A 23,551-nucleotide genomic window follows, 5' to 3' on the forward strand; every position below is an offset into this window, starting at 1 on the left:
AAGTGACATTGCAGTCACCTATATAGGCACCAATCAGGCACACAGACCACAGTTACTTTTCACAGCATTCCAATGCAAGGAGCGCAGACCCATAAAGTGAACTGACGAATGTGTGTGCAAGCTAAGAGGCTGCTTTTTAGCCAGGGCACAGCAGAGAATGACCCAGCGCAAAATGGTTTGTTCTGTACTGCCCGACCTTTTTTTTAGCTCCTACATAGCACATGAAGAGTTGGTTGTCCACCCAGAACTCTTGTGTGCAATCAAGGTTGAAGGACAACGCTGTTTTTGTATCCAGATGGTGGAGTCGCTCCTCTTCTTTAGAGGGATGAGGAGGAGCATAAAAAGTGAACAGGTAGACTGTCCCAAATGGAATGGGGTTACGACTTTCAGGAGGAAAGAGGCCCGGGGAGCACAGCACCACACCTGTAAGATAGGGAGGCTTGGCTGATAAAACCTGCAGCTAACACACCCTACGGGCAGATGTTATTGCCTCTAAAAAGGCTGTCTTGATGGTAAGCAGCCAGAGAGGGCAATTGTGTAGTGGATCGAAAGGACCACACGAGGTAAGTGAGAACCAGGTTCAGGTCCCACCGAGGCATGATGAAGGGGGAAACATATGTATAAGCTCTTTCAGAAACCTACTTAAAGGAAGAGGGTTGGTCAACCAGCCGCAGGAAGGTGGACAGAGCAGAGAGATAACCCTTGAGAGTGCCCAGAGCAGAGCCCTGCTGTGCAAGGGTAAGAATTAAAACAAGAATATTAGAAAGAGTCAGAAAGAGTGTCAATAGACTTTTTTGTACAATATTATATACATTTTGGCAACAGCAGGTGTATACTATTTTGGTGGAGGGTCACCTGGCAGCCAAGATAACTTTATAGGCTTCTGGATGAAGGTCAAAAGATATCAACTGTCACCCGTCAATCTTTACATAAGGAGGGGGAAGAGCTGACAGGTTCGGGTGGAGGACACTCCTCTGCTGCTGCGACATAAGATCCTCCTGAAGATGCAGCCTGATCAGAGGATCAATGCTCATTTTCAGAAGCTTGGGACACCAGACTCTCCATGCCTAGTCCGGAGACACAATAATGACCTGGGCCCAGTTGTTCCTGATCTTCTTGAGATCCCTGTCCAGAAGTGGTATGGGCAGAAAGGCATACAGGAGGCCTGAACTCCATTTGAGATGAAGTGTACCCGAGCGATAGCCACCTTGGAAACTCTAACATACAATACTGCTGACATTGTACATTCTCTTCAGAGGTGAACAGATCTAAACAAGGCTCTGCAGACTGCTGAAAGTCATTGCGCGACCTCTGAATGGACACACCACTTGTGACCCACTAGGCATTGATGGCTGAGTTAGTCTGCCTTGCATTCAGAGAACCTGCCAGGTGTTAAACTACCAGTGTTATGCCCTGCTGTTCCAGCCATGTCCGGAGGGCCTATTGAGAAAGGGGCCATTACCCAAGCCCGCCCTGCTTGTTGCAGTACCACATGGCAGTGGTGTTGTCTGTGAACACTTACACTAACTTCCCCTTGACTTGCTAGCTGAATTGCCCAAAGCTCCAACAGGTTGATGTGGAGTCCAGATTCTGCCAGAGAACAGAGACCTCTGATCTACACCTCTCCCAAGTGGTCGCCCCGTCCCAGGAGTGATGCATATTTCACTACAGTCAGATCTAGTTGGGGAAGGGAGAGGAGTCAGCCTTTGACCTAATCGCAGTTAGTAAGCCACCACGGCAGGTCTTTTACAATTCACTCCAAAATCTGTACCATGTCGGAGAAGTTCTCCTGATACTGGGCCCACTGGAATTTCAGGTCCCACTGCAGAGCCTCTGTATGCCATCTGGCATGATTTACCAGTAGGATGCAGAAGGCCATGATGCCCAGCAGCCTCAGAGTCATTCTCACTGAAACCCAGGAAAGAGGCTGAAACACTGGTATCGTAACCTGAAAATCCTGGACTTGCTGCTCAGTAGATAAGCCCGAAATTGCACTGCGCCAAGAACAGCTCCGATGAAAGGGAGCGTCTAAAAGGGAGTCAGGTGTGAATTCAGGATGTGTATAGTGAACCCTAGAGAATGCAGGAGGTCTGCCATAGTCTGGAGGTAGGAGAAGACATCCTGGGGCAAGCAAGTCTTCAACAACCAGTCATCGAGATAGGAGAAGTTTGAACGCCCTGATCTGCGCAATTGAGCTGTGACCACCACCATCACCATGGTGAACACCCAAGAGGATTTTGGTAAGGCCAAAGGGGAGCACAGTAAACAAAGTGCTCCTGTGCTACCATGAACTGCAAGTAACAACTGCGGGCAGGCGGGACAAAGATGTGAAATTAGGCGTCCTGCAAGTACAACACTACCATCCAGTCTTCTGTGTCCAGGGCAGACAAAACCTGAGCCAATGTGAGCATCTTCAATTTCTTCTTCTAAGGAAAGACACTAAGGGTTCTAGATCTAAAACAGGACAAAGACCCTTGTCCTTTTTGGGGACCAGACAGTAGCGGGAGTAGCAACCATAGCCTACTTCTGGCACTGGAACCCTTTCTATGGCCCCGATGAACAAAAGAGCAAAGACTTTTTTGTGGAGCATGGACAAATGATTCTGTCAGCCGGTCATAAGATGGAAGTATGGAGGGAGGGGTGGTCTCGAAGCGGAGGGAGTAGCCCCGCTGAACAATCTATAGGACCCACCTGTGCAATGTTATGGACTACAAGTGGTGGAGGTGATGTTGGATCCTGCTACCAACGGGATGCCCATGATCTAAAAGGGCAAGATGAGGAAGGTTTGGAGATTGCAGCTGCTGGGGGGTGGTGGTTGGAGCAGACCGATGGCTATTCGACCCACGGGATGAAGAAGAAACGCATCCTTGTTTACCATGAGGCTGGGAAGTTTGTGCGTGCTGGTGAGGTTGAATGTCCTTTCTCTAGCCACAAAAGAAGTGTAAGGCAGACTGGAGATGACGTGGGGCAGCCGAGTGGCCCAATGACTTGGCCATGGCCAGTAAGTCCTTAAATCGCTCCTGTGTCGAGTCACCCTTGTATCAGAACAAACGATTGCTATCAAGGGCATATCCATGAGGAAAGCATGGACATCTCCTGAAAAGCCAGACGTTTTCAGCCAGGCATGGCGTCTGAGTGTGGTGTCCAAACCACAGCGTATAGTGAACTTAGCTGCGTCTCTCCTGTCTTTGACTGCTTGGGAGAGAATAGCCCAGGCCTCCTCCAGGACCTGTGGGAGCACTTGCGCAACCATGTCCCACAGTGTGTGGGAACAGCGGTCCAATAATCATGCTGTGTTTACTGATCGCAAGGCAAGACTGGTGAAAGAAATGTTTTTCTTACTTAAGCTATCCAGCCTCTTGGATTCCCTGTCTAGTGGTGCAGCAGGGAACACACTATGGAAAGTAGAAGCTTGGACCACCAAGCTGTCTGGGATAGGATGTTGGTGTGGAAGCTTGGGTCCCCTTGAGTGGGGCGGGTGGTGTCACAGGTAATTGTCCTTTTCACAAAAACCCCTGTGGTGGGTTTGGACCAGGTTACCAGAAGAACGTTGGTGACTGCTTCATTGAAAGGGAGCAGAGGCTGAGAGGAGGAAGCTCTGGTTGCAGCATCTCCATCTAGATGTTGGTCTTGACTGCCACTGAGGGCAACTCGAGGTCCAGGATCACAGGCGCCTTCTCCACCACCATCACATAGACAGCTCCCTCCTCCAAAGTCACAGTAAGGGGAGAAAACATGCCAGTATCTGGAGACGTGTTCAGTCCGCTGGCATCACCCAGTTGCTCACCCAGTTCATATCCTGTTCTTCAGACTGGTATTTCTAAAGGCTCTTGTGACCCCTCCAATTCTTCCCCGAGGTCTAGCCCTTCAGAATAAGGCTGAGGCACCAACCTAGTATACAAGGGTCCTGTCGGTGCTAGAATCGGCATTAGTCGACGCAGCTCCAGCTTAATGTAGGATTCAGGGATCAGTGGGGTGGGTGGCGGGAGCGTAGGCTTTGGTACTGGGGCCAGGGAAGGTCGCAGAGGCGCGACTGGCACCAGTACAGATCCATCATCGGATCCACGGGGGCCCATCGGAGCTGGCTTCTGATCCGCTCACATGGCCCTTTCTGACCCCGCAAGGTCTGAAGGTGCTCAAGAGGGGTCAGCCCATTCAAAAATGATTTGCATAGCCTTGTAAAATTCTTTCAATTGTGTGGGGTTCGCTCAGGCTCCCTTGAAAGCTGAGGAGGTGCAGAGTTGGCCCTGCCCTAGGCTCTGAAGAACCAGACAAGAAGTTGAAGCGTGCTTCAACTTTTTGTGTTCTTTGTGCCTCCTACCTGAGTGTCTTGATGACTTTGAATGGGACGAAGAGGACTTGGGACTCCTAGAATGATCCCATGACCTTCCTCTCGACCGGGAATGAGACCTCACAGGAGCTGTGTGACATGGAATCGCCTACTTGGCCACCAAGAGCTTTAGGGACCACTCCCTTAAAGCCTTCAGAGCCTTGGCCCGGTAGTGGGAGCACAACTTGGAGTTATGGTTGCGCTGCCGATACCACAGATACACAAGGTGTGGGTCTGTCACGTCATGGCGCAGTGACAGATGCCACAAGGATTAAAACCTGTCTTCTTTAATGACATTACCTCGACACACCAGGAGAAAAAAAAACTCATAAAAGGTGAGCAAAAAGTCAAACAAATCCTGTTAAAAAGTGAGGGAGGGTAGCTTTTCTCTAGATCTGCGCTGGCTGGCAGAGAAAGAAAAGAACTGCCATCACCTCGCCTGAGTGCGCTTCTATAGGTGACGCAGACATCACTTGTGGCGCCGAAGACGCACCCAGAGCCGATTGATGCCACCTACTGGTATGCAAGGGTACTGCCCATATAAAGTCTTTCAGATCCAGTCTGACACCTGGGATAATTCTAAGGTAAGGAATCTGCCGCTAGAAGTCTCTATCAGGTATCTAGAATGCCACAGCAAGATATCCCAGATGTCTCATGAAACACCCTTATCACACCACATCTCTGAGAGCTCCACCGGCTCCATGTATATAAACGATGACAATTCAAACTACTCATGTGCGTACACAAGACACTCCACAACATAAGACCAAAATAACTTAACAACTGCCTTCACTTCTATCAACCCACCAGTCACCTACGCTCAGTCTCACTGGTAACCCCCCCATCTGCAAAAGCAGAACAGGAGGTGTGGCATTCTCCCACATTGCAACCCAAACGTGGAACGACCTCCTGTTACACATCAGGACCACATCCTTGCTTCATTCATTCTGCAACAAGCGGAAGACCTGGCTCTTCAAATGATGCTCCGAGGCTGACTCCTACACACTTAATATCTCACCTATACAACTGCTCCAGCGCCTGGATACCCTACTGGGTGATCCACATAACGTAACATATCAGTTCACTGAAAGTTGAAGATTTTGCAGGCTAAGTTCCAGTGAAGACCAGAAAGTGGCACAATAAGGTCAGTGGAAGGTTAGAGCAAAGCTCTTCACAGGACCTCCCTCACACATGGCGTGCAGCAAAAATCTGATGTATGGTGTCCTCTAGGAGGACAAGGAGAGAAAGATGCTCCACTACATTGGCTGAAGTTTTGCGTTGCTTCAAATAATATAGTTTCCTAAAAAACAAATACTGTTGTTTAGGCCTACAGACATTTTACAATTCTTTACTGCTATTTACGATTACTGGGACTTCCCAGTCTGATGACACGGAATGAATCAAGCATGTGAATATATGAAAGATCCAATGGTGGAGAAGTGGGGTTTGCACCATTTCACCAAACCAGTGTGAGTGCAATCAGTGAGACTTGTGCCTGAAATTCAAAGCGGTTCTGTGTCTCCGTTTGTCAGTCAATATCCCTCTGTCTCAGTGTGCGTATGAATGTCAGTCCCAGTGTCTTTTACTTAGTCTATGTCACTGTATCTGTTCCAATTTTCCTATGATATCTCCCTAACCATTCTATAGTACCCATGTCACTTTATATAATGATATCTCAATTATACGCAAGGAGAGTAAAATCAAAAGGACTTACCTTCACCCACCAATCATGGAGATTTAGAGTGGTGTGCGTAAAGGCAAGTAGTAAGGAAGGGAAAACTATTCTCATTTGCAAAACACAACCTTAGCTCCACTCCAGGCACAGCAATAAATGGTGACTATTTAACAGTGCCATAAATTACATACCTTCGGAACTGTTGATATGTTTTGTATCTCTGGAACATTATTTCATCCAAAAGTTTAATGAATCTTTTAAGATTTTTTACTTTGCTTTCAACGTCCTGGTATGTTTCTTTTGCTTCGTGGTACTGCCTGTGTTCAAATCATATCAGAATAAACGGGGGTAAAAATACATGGTTAAACATAGTACTCAGTAGCCAAGGACACCATTAAAATGATACATTTAATAATTACTTACATTGCTTGAATGATGCCCTTGTTGTTATACTGCAATTTTATATTTGATGTTGTGGGGGTAAAGGTGTTATTGAGTTTGACCTTAAAACACAGGGCAGGACTGCTTAATCTGTATTTGAACTGGGCTGGGAATATTGTGGCTATGATTTAGTGTAGCTGTAGAACTAGCTCAGTGAATTATTAAATTCTTACCTTCAGATAACCGAACAGTTTAGTAGCTCAGGTGTCTGGAACGGATAGTTGACAACAGCTTCGCACAACGTCTTTCCTCCACCGCTTAAATGCAGGGGGTGAATGGTTCACATCCACCACACTAACTTTACAGTGCGGTGGTCGTGAATGCTTTGCTCTCAACACTTTGTAAATAGGTGTATGATGCACTCCAGAATGAAGTAATGTAGCCCACTACTCTCCTTTCACCAAACCGAACCCAATTCACCCAACTGCAGTGTGCTGCATTGAAGCGTGCTCTGCCGGAAGCACGTGCAGTGTTTCAATACAGACTGAACCAGTGACTCGGGACCAGTGCGCACGTTATTACTAAATAGTACACAAAATGATTAACAAACAAGGGTATAGTCTCAAATCCATTTTCTTTAAACCAAAAAGGCGAAATGACATGTACGTAGTTCAAAACAGTTCATGTGCTGTTGTCACTACTAATTCACAAAGTACTTTGTAGAAGATTGCTGAATTCCATTGAAGCTGTTGACTCTTTATAGAACCCAATGCTTTTCAGGACCATAACGCCCCTTCAACAAGGGTAACTGGAAAAATACATAGGAAACAAGGAGGAATGTTAGTTCTGCTACCCCACATAAGAACACCAAATCACAAACCAAAGTTTTTCCCATACTACATGACATAGTGATTGCGTCAACCTGAAAACAGGCGCACGCGCCATCTGATAAAAACCGGAGATAATGCAAATTGTGTACAGCAGTGAACCAAAGTAGCATGTTCCCTTTCAAGCGCATACTGAAGTAGGAAACTGGCACGAGTCAACATCGCCACAAATACCCTCACGTGAATAAAGCGCCCCACTACATGAACAAAATCAAAACTAAAGATGCCTCACTGAATTACAAACGCGAATAGCCCATAAGTGCTGTGCTCCCATTTACCTGTGCCACGAAGAACAGAAAAAAAACATAAGTGATGCCGGCACAAGGCCCTCTTCACTGCAACTTCAATCATGCTCTGATTAACAATATCAGACTCAGATATAGTTCACAGCTTCCACAGGTTACAACACAGGAACCGTGATGCCCAAGAACCAGATGCTTTGTGGATGCCACCGCAGTCACGAATACTGTGGCTGCTAAACATACGTATGCTGTACCAAAAAATGCAGTCACTCCACTGAATCTATGCAGCTATACCAAGCATAAGGGACACCAATGAGAATTCCTTAGCGTTACGTCAAAGCAATCAATCCCAGCCCCGAAGAACCAAACGTAAATAACTTCCGCGTGCAGAAAATGCCCGACCAGGCGTAGAGGCAAACTGATGACTGTAAACAAAAGTGCACACTGCGGGTGAGTTTACCAATGCTCACTGATCTGAAGAACACCAACGATACCTCTAACAGTAGTGGAAGACTTATCCGGGCTGGGTTTGAATAACACCTAAAGTGAGCGCCACCGTCTGCGTTGTGCTGCTGCTCCACCCGAGCACCTGCAATGCTCCCCAACCACCGCGTTCAGATAAAAAAAAAAGCCTAATGTGAAACCGTATTAGTGCGAAAAAGATAAACACGGAAACCAGACTAGTGGCTGTAGGAAAGTAGGATCTTTCTGACATGGTTGCCCCCACTTTTTGCCTGGTGTGACCCTAGTATTGGTGTTCTCTCCCCTAAATTTGATTGGTAAGTACTTCTTACACCCCACATTTGGCATACTTGTGTACTCCTGTAAGTCCCTAGTATATGGTACTTAAGTACCCAGGGCACTGATTTACTAGGGGCCCCCCCATGGGTTGCAGCATGTATTATGCCACACATGGGAGTCCATGCAAACTATGTCTACAGGCCTGCTACTGCAGCCTGTGTGAAATGGTGGATGCACCTTTCACCCCAGATATAAGGTCTACCTTATATCTCGTCAATGCACTCTGACCCTGTAAGTCACCCCCTAAAGTAGGCCCTTCAGCCCAAAGGCAGGGTGCATATGCAGAGATAGCCCTACAAATCCCAGAGCCCATTTTCTGGGCTTTGTAAGTGAAGGGAAGCCATTTTAAAGGTATGCAGTGGACACTGGTCATCATGAGATGTCTAACTACACAATGGTTTCACTGAACCTAATCATGTTTGGTATTAAACATGATGGAATCATGCAACTACACCGATTCCAGGTGTTACTTGTATGATATCAAGTACTGTGGTAGTTCCTTAGAAGATCCCCCCGTCTGCCTTTGCAGCCTACAGGGTCTGCGTGCAAGCCAGTGCTGCCGCCGACCCCAGACACTGTTCTGTCCTCTTGCTGCAGAGCGTAACTTGGGCAAGGGAAGGCAAAACAAAGGATTTCCTGTAGAGGAGGGGTGTTAACACCTCTCCTTTAGAAATAGGTGTCTCTGGGCTAGGGGTGGGGGTGCTCCTGAGTGCCACCAGACTGCTTTAAAGGGCACATTTGGTGCCCTCCTTACAAAACCGGTTTCTTTCAGTGAAGGAGCCCAAAGGCTCCTGCTCTGGCATAAAACACACAAAGGACAAGGGAATGACCACCCCCCTGTCCAACTCCTCCCATGGGGAGGTGTCCAAGGCTCTGCAAGTTGGCAACTTGATTCTGCCATCTTGGAAACAAGATGAGCAGAGGCCACAGGGACATCTGACTGGTCAGTCCAGTCCAGTATACCAACTGACCCCCAGTTGGTCATTGCAGTAGACGTCTAACCCTCCTCCTGGGGTACTTAAGGGCTCCCCGAGGTTAGGACCCCAGATTCATCTACAAGATTAGTCTTCAAGACTCTTCCCTGACCTGGACACCGGATTCTGCTGCTGGACTTCGCTGGGACCCAAGACAAGACTGCATCTGGTAGGAGGGCTCCTACGCAACTTTGTACCGGATCATTGCAAGGACTCTGCAACTTCAGCGGCTGTATATCCTCCAGTATCACAAGGACTCTGTCTGCACTAAGGAAATCCAGAAAGAATCTTCCTTGGAGTGAAGGAGTCACTCCCCTGCATCCGCAGGCACCTCAACATCAACGACTGGTTTGTGGATCCTGCTGTCCCACGGACTCAAGGCTCTGCAAAACAGTTGGTGGTTCTGTGGCTCTCGAGAAGTCTGACCTGCTTTCTTTGCAATGGGAAAGACTGTGGTCCCTCATTGGAGCTGTTTGTTTGTTGTTGCCAAGGCTTGTTGGCTCTTCAGTTCGAAGACCTTCTAGCTCCAGGAAGCCCCAGCCTCAAGCATCACACAGCCCCAAGACTAACGTCCTCCCTTCAACGTGGGCATTAATCTTCTTTGTGCTGCTGCGACCTCCTTCAGACTTCCGGTGCCTGATGCCAGAGGGTCCCCCTTGGGGTCTTCATCGATTCCTGCTGACTCTCCTTCTTGCTGAGGGCTGGCCTGACTTACCTTTAAAGGTTGAGTCCCTTGGACCTTGCTGGTCCCTACTGCTGCAACACTTCTGGCACCATGTTTTTGCATTTGTCAAGGCTTTTTGGTGGTCCTGCTGGCCACTGACCCCGCTGCAAATCAACAACTGGCATGGGACAGCTCGTGGATGACTCCTGGCATCCCTCAGCATTACTTGGACTCCACAGCTGCATCTTCAAGGCATCCATCCTACAGTGAAGTATCAACAAGAAGGGTGGGTGACTCCGCATGGGTTGGACTCTGTCCCCTCTCTCCACAGGTACTCATCGTACAGAATCGACACCTGGGTTCCACCAACCTGGTCCAGGGATCACTGTAGCAGCTGGACAGCCGATGTCCCCATTGAGTCCAACAGGAGGTTGCGAAACAACTTCACCCCTATGCACCAGGGCGTAGGTACTCCACTTCTTTGGGTATCCACGGGTGGGGGCACTCTTGAACCTCCCTTGTACCAACAGGTTTCCTCTGAGAAGGTTCCTAAAACACGCAAACTCTAATCTCAACTTACCCATGTTATACTATGGACAATGACCTGGGGTAACATCTCTGCACACGTGCACCTGGGGAAACCTAGGTACTTATCTTTGGTAATTTAGTACTTCCCAAGTCCTGAAGATCCTTGGATGTCAGTCTTGGTTAGTTGTGACTTTCTTGTGTCATTTTTTTAGTATACGGTTTGCAACCCCTCTCCCCCCAGATAGGGGCCCATGTTGTTTTATTCTTTTACTTACCTGTTACTAAGTATATTTTTGTGTGTCTATATCTCTGGGTAGGATATATATCAAAGTTAGTTTAGCACCTGTGTTTTAAGTAATACTACATTATTTTTCTGACAGTGGTGTGGTTCTTCCTTGTGTGAACATTACTGACTGGTATTAGCAATTGCTTTACACCCTCTCAGATAAGCCTTAGCTGCTCTCTATGGCTACCCTATGAGAGCTTTGGTTATTTGGAACCACTAACACTATCACTAAGGGTTGCCTGGACTCAGTACGGAGTACCTCACCTATAGGTGTACACCATATACTGAGCCAGCCTCCTTCAGTAGTGAGTTAGTAGACACAGAGACACAGGAATGGGTTTATGATGGTTAATAGTCGGGGAAACTTAACATGCATAAAAACAGTCTAATAAATGTGACATTACAGAGAACCTTGCAACCAGAACCCTCAAATAAAAAGCAAAATAAATGAGAGTATAATACTCTCCAAGGTTTGGAAGATATAATGTTCCAGTACTTCCAGAACATATTGCAGTTATGGCATCACTTTTAGGGTGTGAATCACAACTCATGCGGGAGCAAACAAAACACGGTAAAATGACATTGTACTCATGATACATTACAGGCATGTGCAGGATGCGCAATGTGTCGCTGTCCATGAGTCAACAAAACTTAATGGTAGCTATAAAGAGACTATCAAGCAATAGTTGTTTGACAACAAACATACAGGATAAGAGACATAAGACAGTAATGGCGTAACAAATAATGCAAGGGAAAATATGTGACATGAACAGTGGCTCATGCTGGTACAGAAATTACACTGTGGGGTATCACAATTAACAAGCAATATCAGATATATATACAAGATGTTCAGCGCATCACTGTTAATGACACAACAAAAAACCTGATGATAGCTGCAGGAGGGCTGTTAGACAACATGTGAAACTTGTGTGGTAGGTAAAATTTGACTAAGTTGCAGATAAAACAGCTTGATGAGCTCTAAATGGATATTGCCAAGCCTAAGTAGTTTTATCCAGTAGGATTTTCTCTGTGACATTCTAGGTAGGTTCATTTCAGGGCTTACTCTCATGACCTCCAAGACCTGGAATCGTAATTGATCTACATTCTGTTTGAAATCCAACCAGTGAGCTGCCACATTAGAATTGCGATTCTTGTTGCCTATCATGTTCTTATGTTCCGTAATTTGGACTTTGATCTTCCTTTTTGTTTTTCCAATATATAAAAGACCACACGGGTACTTAATGCTACAAACCGCAGAGTATCAATTTAACTGACTGTCATATTGTGGGATGTGCAAGTGTTCCCACTAATTACGTTATTGCAATGAATGCAATTATGGCACTTCGTGATTGACCAATTTGTTTTGGTGGTCATTTTGGTTGTCGAAAGAATCTCTTTCGCATTCTTTAAGCGCCTGTGTGCAAATAGCGGTTTTGTGACTAACCAACCCTTTGAGGTCCGGTTCCGATTGGAGTAATTCCCATCTTTTGCAGATTATCAGTTTAATGGATTGTGATTTGGTGGAAAATTTAGACACAAAGATGCTTTGCAAACATGGGTTTGTAGAAAATTACTCCGATCTAACGTTTTAACCTTATTCACCGTTGTGTCCAATAGATCTTTTGGATATCCTCTTCCTAAACATAAAGATTTATGCTCTTCCAAGATTGCTGTGCATACAGATGCACCAGAAGTTATTCTCCTGATGCAAAGAAACTGAGAATAAGGCAGATGTTGTTTAAGAGAAGGAGTGTGAACACTTTGGTATAACAGTGAGTTATTGTGATCTGCGGGTTTCTTATATACTCTGGTATTTCAACCAGCATCAGCAAATTCCAATCAAACGTCCAGAAATTAATTGCTGCTGTTGCTGATGTTGTGAGTAAACTGAATACTTGGGTTCCTTGAGTTCAACTGCATGATATTGTCTTCCAGGCTCAACCTAGTATTACTCCAAATGAAGAAGATATAATTGATGTACAGGAAATAGGCCACCAAGTTATCACTCTAAGATGGGTCAGAGAAAATAAACTCATTTTCAAATTTCACAATGAAGATGTTCGCATAGGTAGGGGGGCCGGAAAAACCCACTGAAGTGCCAGTTTTTTGTAGGTCAAACCTATCAGCCCAAACAAAGTAGCTGTGATACAGACAAAAATATAAGACTTCCAGAAGAAAAACGTTGCTAGCATATACATAAGTATGTTGCAAAGGCGCCCATTCAACTGCTTTGAGCCCCTCTTGATGTGGAATGGATGTATATAAAGCTGGGACATCAATAGCACAAAGCCAACAGGTAGCTGAAGTTTTGAGGGGACTGTCTGAGATAGTCTGTTATGTCCTGAATGTAAGACTTCCATTGTTGGATGAATGATTGAAAAAAAATTATCTAGGTACTTCCCCCAAACGTTCATGGACAGAGCCGCAACCCAAGACTATGGACCTGAAGGGAGGATCAATGGGATGCTTGTGAATCTTAGGCAGCATGCACTGGCGTGGTCTACGAGGAAACTCTGTGGTCAAAAAACATTTGGTGATTTCAATTATCCATTCCAATGATAAGAATTTATCAAGAATCTTTGACAAAGTCTCTCTGGAAGCAGATGTGGGGTCTTGATCCAGTAACATGTATCTAGTGGCGTCTGATACATGTTCTATCACTTCGGACTGGTAATACCTTTGGTCCAAAACTACCAGGGCTCTGTCTTTGTCTGCTGGATGAAAGATTAAGGGCCAGATTTTGATACTGGCGGATGAGTTAGTACGTCACAACAGTTACAGGTATCCAGTCTACTGAAATCTAAATCACATTATATCCTACAGGATTTAGGTTTCGGCAGACAGGCTCTATATCACCGTTGTGACGGACTACCTAGTCCGCCAATATCTAAATTAGGTCCTAAGTTTTGATTGAATGACAAAGACCTTAGAAAGCTGTACTGTTCATTGGTTATGTTCATGGACGTGTTTGACTGAAAATTAAGAAGTCGTAAAACTTTCTTAACCAGAGGGTCAAACATATCCATCGTCAAATGTGAAGATGGAGTTTAGAATGGATTCTTGGGTTTGAACTCTTGATACAAAGGCTCCTCCTAGGTCAGAGTTGGCGGTGCCACATTATCAAAAAAGTAGCTGAAATGTAATGTCCTCATGAATCTGTAAAGAGCAACTTAAAATTCCAACAAGTTGGTATTATAAGTAAAAATTAATGATGTTCCGTTATTCAGTTCTACTAGCTGTTGTGTTGACAATGCAACTGACCAGATATTGATTACTAGGTTTTATTTTGGTTCCTCAAGTTCATCCTTTATTCCTTTTCTTTGTCCTTTTCCTCTGTGGGTTTTCCCGCCATGCTGCTGGATTTCTGAATGACTCAATCCAGTGGTTGAATTGCAGCTGGGCTGATGGCTAAAAAAGACGATCTGGGCTGGGATGTATCCATTGTCAATGCTATTGTTGCTTGTCCTCAACACTGTCAGAGAAACTCCTTCTGGTGCAGGCACCAGAAGGGTTTTTTTTAACTAAAAAAGAAATCCAGAACACAAGAGTAGAACTTCCCTCACATCTTGAATTGTCTTTTTTGGTCACTGTGACAATCAGCACACGCAGCAAACAGACGTCAGTATCAAAAAATGGAAGAAGTTAGCACCATCAGGCACTGATTGCTCTCAACTTTAGAGGAGCAAGTGGGCTATAATTCTCCTCCAATCAGTGAAAGACAGGTACCACTGGAAAGAGGACAAAGCCCCATTTCCAGCAGTACCTACTCCTAGTGGATTCCAGCTTGTTTGAGAATCACTGGAGGGTTGCGATCACCAAGCAGGGATCGACCCACTGCAGCCAATGATTTGTTTTGGGGTTTTTGAGGGGGGTGATCAGCAACCAGGAAGGATGGGAGCACCCAATGCATGAGTAAGTGCCCCTGCACCCCCCAAAAATACTTTCTGTCCACCTGAGAGGTCTGGGAAGGTGCTTGGGGTTTCCCACCAGTCTGCCCCCACCAGAGGGCCCCAGCAGTCTTTCTGCCCACCACCCTGAGCTACAGATGGGGAGGGGTAGAGTTAAACTTCAATCTACCTCTTAGGGAGGCAGAATAGCCCTCACATCATACATGTCCTGATAGTCTGTTGCCCAGTACCCCTGAAAGGCACACTGGGGGGTTGGGATTAACCCCAGTCGATTTTTCCAGCAGGACAGAAAGCCCACTAGACCCAAGGGAATACTTACAGAAAAAAACAAGGGCAGAGGCTGCCCTCCAAGGTTTGGTTTTACCTTTTCCTCAGAAAAAACTGCAGAAGTTTTTTCGACACCCACCCCACCCCCCACCACACACACACTAGGTGGGGAAGAAAGAACATTAAATTAAATGCCACAATTATTTTTTTTAGGAAAATAAACAATGGGTAGGGGAACCAGCCCAGGGTTTGAGAGCAACCACCATCCCTATAAGCAGAAAGTAACTAAACACCCATAGATGTTTTATTTTGCTGAAAGATTTGGAAGGGGGACATATCAGGCCATCCCACCACCTGAAAAGCCCTCAACAGTTGTACTGCCCTTCTGTGACCTAGAGCATACTTATCCGCATGGCAAGTGAGAGGAAATTTTGATCCCTGTGGAATAAGTTTTTAAATATGGGCTGGCAGAAAGGGGGTAAATCCCAATTTCCGGTCACTAGCTGTGGTGAATGGATGTACTGGGTAAGCTGGGAACTCTTTATCAACCACTGTCATTTCTGAAGTCTACCAAGGGTAATCCAGGGTGGTATCTCAGCACATTTTCTTACCCTGAGTACCCAGCAAAAGTAAAATTGGGGGTCAAAAAAGGATATTTTCCAATATTAATGTGACAGAAAACTCAGGCAAGGCAACAACTAAACTCAGACAATAACTCAAGTCTTACAAACATGCATTTCCAAACTTCTCCAGAATCAATCAATCAATCAATTTATAAAGCACGCTTCTCACCCATCAGGGTCTCAAGGCGCTGGGGGGGGGGGGGGGGGGGCAGGGGGCGGGGGGTGAATACTGGTCGAATACCCATGTCTTGAGGCATTTTCTGAAGGTCAGGAGGTCTTGGGTCTGGCGTAGTTGGAGCGGTAGGGAGTTCCAGGTCTTGGCAGCGAGGTGAGAGGAGGATCTTCCTCCGGTGGTGGATCGGTGAATGCGGGGGACGGAGGCGAGGGCGAGGCTGGCAGAGTGGAGCTGGTGGACGGGGGGGGGGGAGGGGGGTTGTTGGAAGGTGAGTCTGTCATTGAAGTAGGTCGGACCCGTGTTGTGGAGTAGTTTGAAAGTAATCCTCTTCGATACAGGTAGCCAGTGTAGTTCTCTGAGGTGGGCAGAGATGTGGTTGCGGCGTGGGACGTCAAGGATGAGTCGGGCGGAGGCGTTTTGGGTACGTTGCATTTTCTTTTGTAGTTTGGCCGTGGTCCCTGCATAGAGTGCGTTGCCGAAGTCCAGTCGGCTGAAGAAAAAAAACAAAAAACAAAAAAAAACACTGCCTCCCGTGTGTGGGTGGATCTAGTGCACATCACTGAAATGATCAAAACCTTAACCATTTGAAAACCTCATTGAAACCACATTGACTTCACACGGTTCAGGTTTTTACCAGTTGCTGTGGCAGGCGATTGGCCCAGTCACACAAGCGGGGTAGTGTTTTTTCCAGCAAAAGAGTGAGAACACTGGGCGGCAGCAATTTTGTGGGTCCCAAAGATTCTGTAACTTCTTTCACGGAAATATGAGGAAAATATGTTTTTTGACCAAAGTTTACAGGGCATTCTAAGTAGAAAAGTGCAGGAGCCACAAAAGTCATACCACACTAGACTCCGCAGGTTCAGAATTATCTGGGTTTAGTAGACCACCCTGGGTGGCAGCCAAGTCCGGATCCAAATACCATAGCTATTCACATGAACAAAATGGTCAATTTTCGTGAAAACTTGTTATCTCTGTGATGTTGCATTTTGGGGCTTTCCTGTTGTAGCTGTTCGGCCCACCCACACATATGGGGTACACTTATTGGGAGAAGTCTGAGAACCGAATAATAGAACGTTTGCTTTATCAACTAAATTTCTCTTCATTTTTACCTTCCAAAATGAATGATAGTGTGGGTAGCCCCAAATTCAGATTTGTACTTTGTACAAACAACCTTTATTCCTAAAGTCACTATCTAGGACACATTTAAAAAATGCACGTTTCCTTCATGCCCTTTTTTTCAGTTATTAGATTTTGCGATATGAATTGATGCATGGCCATTACAAAATAAAATATAATTCTGGCTATGGGTACTGCGTTCGTTGAATGAATAAAGTATGTTTTTGCAGCCAGAAGGGTAAGAGTAATAGCATATGACTTTTGTAAACACGAAACTGAACCAAAAGTATTATAGAAGAAAATGATATGATCTGTTTTTATTATTTCCTGCTTATCTTCATTCTTTTATTTCAACGATTCATTTCTTTTGGGAAAGCCATGAACGATCTAAAAACATGACCCATCAATACATTTGAAATGCTGCCTACTTTTCAAAAATGCATCGCTTTCCAGGATCCCCCACAGGTTTCACACCTGTTTCCACCACAAACTGCAAGTACGTAAAAATGACTAAAAAAAGGAAAACTTGCAAATCGCTTACAAAAATGCCAAATTAGTGGTAAAACACATTTTTTACGAGCCTGCTTGTTTCTGGAAGCTGGAAAGATGGTGGTCCGAGCCCAGCAAACCTTTTGTCGATACCATTTTATAAAACAGAAGTATGCTTTTTCTGAACAACACTTTTTCCCTCTTGCTCAAAAAAAAAGACCCACGTTTCGGCTAATCTCTCCATTCCCTCGGGGGAATCCTCAACACCTCGATATCTTTGCTATCTCCGGTATGTAAGGAAAAAGGACACAAATTTGGCCAGGGTACCTTTTGTGGAAAAATCATTAGGGCTTCAGAGCACAGTGCCCCAGACATCAAAGAACTTGGGGAAGCCTCGGCAGTTTATTTAGTAGTACACATCAGGGAATGTCTACATATTGTGAAAGAATCAATACATTATTCAGCATGGTTTAGATGGGGATGATATCGGGGGTGGATTATCAGGTGTCTAAATCTTTGTTGTGCCGGGGAGGGAAGCCAAGAATGGTACAGTACTTAAATAAATATGAATAAGATATTGTGGTTTAGTTGAAAAGCTGTAGCAGACACCTACAACTAGCGGTTTTCACGACAATTCATGTATTGTACGCTTCCACCTTCAAGAATGCAGAGAAAGAAAAGGAGTCGTTGGTAGCCTTAATTTAATGCAGCAACTGTCAGGGCTAAACTTCAAAGCTGCAGTGGGAATCCCTCCAGGAAGGAAAATTATTTGCAAAGGTAATTATTGCTCTTTCGTTCAACGTGGGTTTCAATCCGCATAGGACAAAGCTTAACACAAGAAAAAGGAATGCATCAATAACTCCAAGAGTATAATGCTGCAAAACTGAATTGCTGTCCTCTAGCTAAAGGCTATTCAGTGAAGGAACCATCAAGGCCAACAACGCATTGCTCCATAGCAAAGGATCTCTTAACGTACACAAAACGGCTCGTCTGGGTTACAAAATACATTGATTCTAACATGTTCTTTTATAATCATGACATGGGAGGTGGTTATAATATCTAAATATTACATGTTTACATATACACGTACGTATTCCCTTAAAAAACAAAGGTTACAGTTTTGTTATAGTTAGGCTCACATTTTAAACATCCAAAACCATAAAAAATCACCTGTTATAGTTAGAGTTATATCATGTATCTATAACGGGAAACACCTGGAAGAACGAGTCCGGAACCACGAGGTTGTGAAAAACAAAAGCGAAACAATGCTTTCGTTTTCCATGACTCCCTGGTTTCGGTACCTTAACCACGCATGTCTTAACAACGTATATGCGTGGTTAAGGTACAGAAGGGAGTTGGAGTGGACGCGATGAAGGAGGAGGTAAGTTGGGCTGGGGCTGTTTTGGGGGGCAGGGTGGGTGGGAGGGGCTGGGGGTGATTAGGGTTTTGGGGCAGGGTTTAGGTTTTAGGGGCGGGGTGGGGACTCGGGTTATTTTTAGTTTTTGGGGTGGGGGGCTGGGGGTGATTAGAGTTTAGGGAGGGGGTCAGGGTTTAGGTTTAAGGGGTGGGGTGGGGGGCTGGTGTGGAAGCATGCTGGGTTGTGCATGCTGATTGGTAATGCCTTTACCAGGAATGCGTTTACAATGGTAAAATCGTTGTAAACGCATTTGTGGTAAAGGCATTAGGTTTAGAACGAGGTCGTTGTTCCGACTTCGTTGTTGAGCCACGGATGGTTTAGGCACCTGTGATTCTGACATATAACCATCTATAACTCGTGCCCTAAGGTAACTATAACTCGTGCACTCACCATGCGCATTTTGTCAAAAATTTTAATGCAAGTACTACATTGATATTACCAAAGATGTCACCAAAGATATCATGGGTGCTGTAATTTGTGGGGTAATTAGCAATGCATGGTGAGGGTGCACAAGGGTCTGAGTGGGTCTGTGAGTGGGTGCGTAAGAGTGTGAGTGAGAGACAGATTGAAAGAGAGACAGAAAAAGAGTGTGAGAGTTTTTTGGACTCTCACCATGCACCACTAATTCCCGCACAAATTACAGCACTCATAACATTGATAATGTCACTGTAACATCTGCAATAAAATTACTAATCAGATAACTGTGCATGGCGGGTGGGTGTGACTTATAGTTATGTTAGTGCACAAGTTATAGTTACTTTAGATAACCAACTATAACTGGGGAATTTCTATGATTTGGTGCATTTAAAATGTGAACGAAATAACAAAAACTAAAAAAAGAAATATGAGCAAGGCCTTGGTGGCTGACATAAGTCAATACATCTTACCTGTTGAACAAGTCATTTACTCTCGGTGATGCTTTTTCTGTTGCAGATTCCGCAACGTTAGAATATTCTAGAGGTGCTAAACAGCATCACAAATCTTTTTTTAGCAGGGATCCTGTGTGCTGTTAGGTGGTGCGGTGTGGCTCTCGGTTAGCCCAATACTGTCAGGGAGGGACTAAGCAGTGCGTCTATAGGCGCCACCCCTGTGTGCTGATCTCAGTTTCTTGTTTTTCCCTTTTCGTGCCCTCAGTCACGAAGCATTAACAATTGTAGGTGCCAGTATGCTTATCTCTAACTTGGAATCCTTTTAGATGCTTAAAAGAGGCCACTCCACAGAATGTGGAGGTGGGAGAGCAGTGAGGAATCTGAGGTTAGATAAAGTATCCACCAGTTCAGAGTGTTATGGACGGTAAGATATTTCTAACCACAGATTTCTTACCTTAGAAAAGACACCAATGCAGTACCTCCCCAGGTAAAGGGTCTGTGCAGTAACTTTTGATCAAAAATTCCTGCAGGACAGAGAGGGCAAAATGCCTTCCCCGCAGACCTGGCTGTCAAGATAGATGTGCTTCATGAATGTATACATGGACGCCTAGGTCTCAGCCTGGGAGACGTCAAGAATAGGCACTCCACGAGAGAACACACATTAGCGGTCATAGCCCTGGTGGAATTGGCTCTCAGGCCTTCAAGGGGCTGGTTCTTGGCCAGTGAAAGTAAATCGACAACTACCCATCATTACTGGGACAGCTTCTGCACAGCCATTGCTAATTTGCTCTGGAGAACCCAACAAAAAACTTATCGTGAATACAGTGTTTTTGGTACGATCAATATAAAAGCTTGAAGGCCAAGTAGCCAAGCCATTCCTCTCTTTTAAGGGCCGAGAGGGAGCAAAGAACGCAGGCAGAGTGATAGATTCCCACAGCAAACAAGAGTCATGCCTTTTGGTAAAAACACCACCTCAGCAACAACTTATCCAGGAAAAAGATGGTTTATGGTGGTTACACTCAAAGTGGCAGCAGTTTACTCACTTCAAAAGCTGACTTACTTGTGATGAGCAAGACAGTCTTCAAAGGCATGCAATACAGTGACTAACTATACATCAAGATAAAGGGTTACACATGATTAATGTAAAGCCCCATTTTAGCATCACAAACGGCTTGGGAAGCAACTTATGTGAAACCTTTACTAAATCTCAACACAATAGTTGATTTGAACAAGGACAGTCAGTCCGTTAAATGCAGAAAGGATGAAAGTGCAGAACATTAACCTTTAATAATACCCACTGTAAGACCTTCCTGGGCCAAAGATAAAACACACAAATGGACATTCTACAGTTTTGCTTGGAAGAGATTAGCCTTACAAGCACCAGACAAGGCCACCCATTTTTCCCAGTGCCTGGTAAAAATGGGTTTCGTAAAAAAGACGCCTAGCAGTAAAGTTGTCATCCACTACCTTAAACAGTGGACCCAACTGAGTCAACTGCAGCCACTCAATGTCCACGCATGTGAATGTAGATTGCACAGATTTGGTGAAGGACCCCGCCTTGTTGCTGCAACAGACGATCCTTGCAAAGTGGTAGCCTGATCATAATAAGTTCATGCCCAGGAGTTCTGGGCACCACATTCTCCTAGCCCAATCTGGCACCTTTAGGATGACTTGGGCCCACTCATGCTTGATGTTTTTCAGGATTGGAGACGGGTGGGAAAGCATACGAGTCCAGTGTTTTATTCGAGCCATGTTTATCTCTACAGAGTGTTCTTTTGGAAACTCCAATGCACAAAATTATATGGTAGGGGTCAGCAGAGCGATAGCTCTACCTTCCTTAAAGTGCTCCACCACAGAGTCTGCCTTCTCAACGAAAAGGAGTGACCCATCAAAGGACACATCCATGAGGAACATCGCTAGAAAATCCTGTGGGACGTTTCTACGCATGTCAACATAATACAACACTAGTACACTCTACCTTATCTAGACATGCTGTAGTATTCAGACCCTTATGGATAACATATTTGGCCACTTCCTGTCCATCATGAATTGTATGTGCCAAAGAGACCCTAAAGTATCCCCGATCTGCAGAGAAGATATTGCTGGCCATGACCCATAGGGCATGTGTACAGCAGGCCAGTAAATAAACACCACTCACTGATCGCAATATTACACTGGCAGAGGAAAACACATGCTTGCCAACAACCTCAATCCGCTTGGATTCTCTATTCAGAGGAGTGTTTGGGAATGGGCAGAGATTCACTTCACTAGTTGAGACCTGTACAGCTAGCCTCTGTGGAGTAGGATGCTTTGTTACAAATTGTGGTCACCAGGAGCCAGTCTGTGACGCCTGGCTACCTGCCAGTTCATAGATCAGCAAGGAACAGGGCTTCCACAAAGTGACCAGCAAGGTATCAGTGAAAGCCTCGTTAACAGGGAATTAGGGTTCAGAAGCAGCTGGACTAGACTACAAAATCCTTGTCAGAATGTTTGTTTTGGTCTCAAATTAAGGCAGCTTTAAATTAAGTATCACAGCTGCTCTCGAAACCACCACTGCAAATGAGCCACTTTCTTCTACTGGTGGCCCAAGTGACAAGTTAAGCCCTCCCTAAGGAGGTGTTTCAAGCTCACTGGCATCCTGAAAATCCATGTAAAAAGCATTATCTGTGTAGCAAGGGGATAGATAGGCATCCCCATCACCACCACCATTATCCACATTCTCCCTTGTTCAGAGGGAGAGTCAAAAAGAGAATATAGCACCTGCTAGTGTGACTGATGTGGCAGAATCACCTGGTCAGAATCCGGGGGCATGAGGACTGGTGGTGTGTTTGTGATTCCATAGTGCAACATCAGTTGAGGTAGAGCCAAAGTAGGTTCAGTGTCCAACATCGGTATAAGTAATGGATCCTCTTCTGGCATCTATGTGGAGGGACTAACTATGCCAGAAAGGTGCTAGTTTCCTACACCGGACAGATGAGGTCAGTGCCTTCAGATGCAGGGGGATGACTCCTCCACCCCAAGGGAGATCCTGCCTGGTTGGCGAAGTGCTGGACAGTCCTCCATAGCTTTGGGAGGGTGAACAACTTTTGGACGAGTCAGATCAGTGCAAATGTCGAGGTTCCAGGAGCAGGGCAGGGTTTGGCATCAAGTGGTGGTTAAGTTGTCTGTTCTTGTGGCGACTGCTCTTCTTTTGTCCTTCAGTTCTGAGTGAACTGATCTGAAGACCCAGTGGCAGGGGGACCCCTAAATTCTGAATATAGGGGTTTTAAGGGGAGGGGAGGGTAGTAGCCATTGAGCTATTTATCCTTGTGGTGACTATAGCCCCTATATAACCACTTCCTGACCCAGGGTTCCTAGTTTCACCAAAAACAAGATAGTGGAACCCTTCTTGGTTTGGCAACTTCAGGTAATCCACCTTAGGGGTGTTACTAGCCTGAACGTGAAACACGCCTTCTGAATAATTTCCCACCTGCCCTGGTGCCAAATGGGCCGCAGGGCAGGGGTTGATATTCCCCAGGACAGGGGGGAAGCCAAGGTAGCATATCAAAGATGTCCGGGGTTTTGAAGACCCTGGCTCATATATGCTAAAATTCCAAAGGAGCTGTTATCACCTTCCTCCGGAGCAGGCATTGCTTCTGGCCTCAGAGCACAGGGTCTCACCTGCAGTGGTGGCCAGAAATTCACCTGTGGTCGCAGGCTGGTCGATACCAGTCAGCTAGCACATGAGGAGACTAGCAGGTTTTCAGGGGTCACCTCTAAGGCGCCCTCTGGGTGAATGTCATAATAAATCCAATACTGGCATCAGTACAGATTTATTAAGATGAGGTGTTTGATCCTAAACACCAGTATTTTCAGTGAAGCCATCATGTAGATGGGTAACTGGTAATGACCAGTGCCCAGTACATGTCCTCAAAATGAC

The 23,551-nt window shown here is 45.5% G+C and overlaps 1 protein-coding gene across 2 annotated transcripts in view; it reads right to left on the reverse strand.

Annotated features, from left to right (window-relative positions):
- SMC6 (structural maintenance of chromosomes 6) overlaps nt 1-23,551 on the reverse strand; it is a 610,138-nt gene that overhangs the window by 140,598 nt on the left and 445,989 nt on the right. For both annotated transcript variants that reach the window (XM_069235972.1, XM_069235971.1), the window contains exon 23: nt 6,197-6,322. In XM_069235972.1, coding sequence (XP_069092073.1) covers nt 6,197-6,322 — 126 coding nt within the window. The remainder of the gene's footprint in view (nt 1-6,196; nt 6,323-23,551) is intronic.

Source organism: Pleurodeles waltl, chromosome 5, assembly GCF_031143425.1.
Source record: "Pleurodeles waltl isolate 20211129_DDA chromosome 5, aPleWal1.hap1.20221129, whole genome shotgun sequence".
In the NCBI taxonomy this organism is placed as follows: Eukaryota; Metazoa; Chordata; class Amphibia; order Caudata; family Salamandridae; genus Pleurodeles; species Pleurodeles waltl.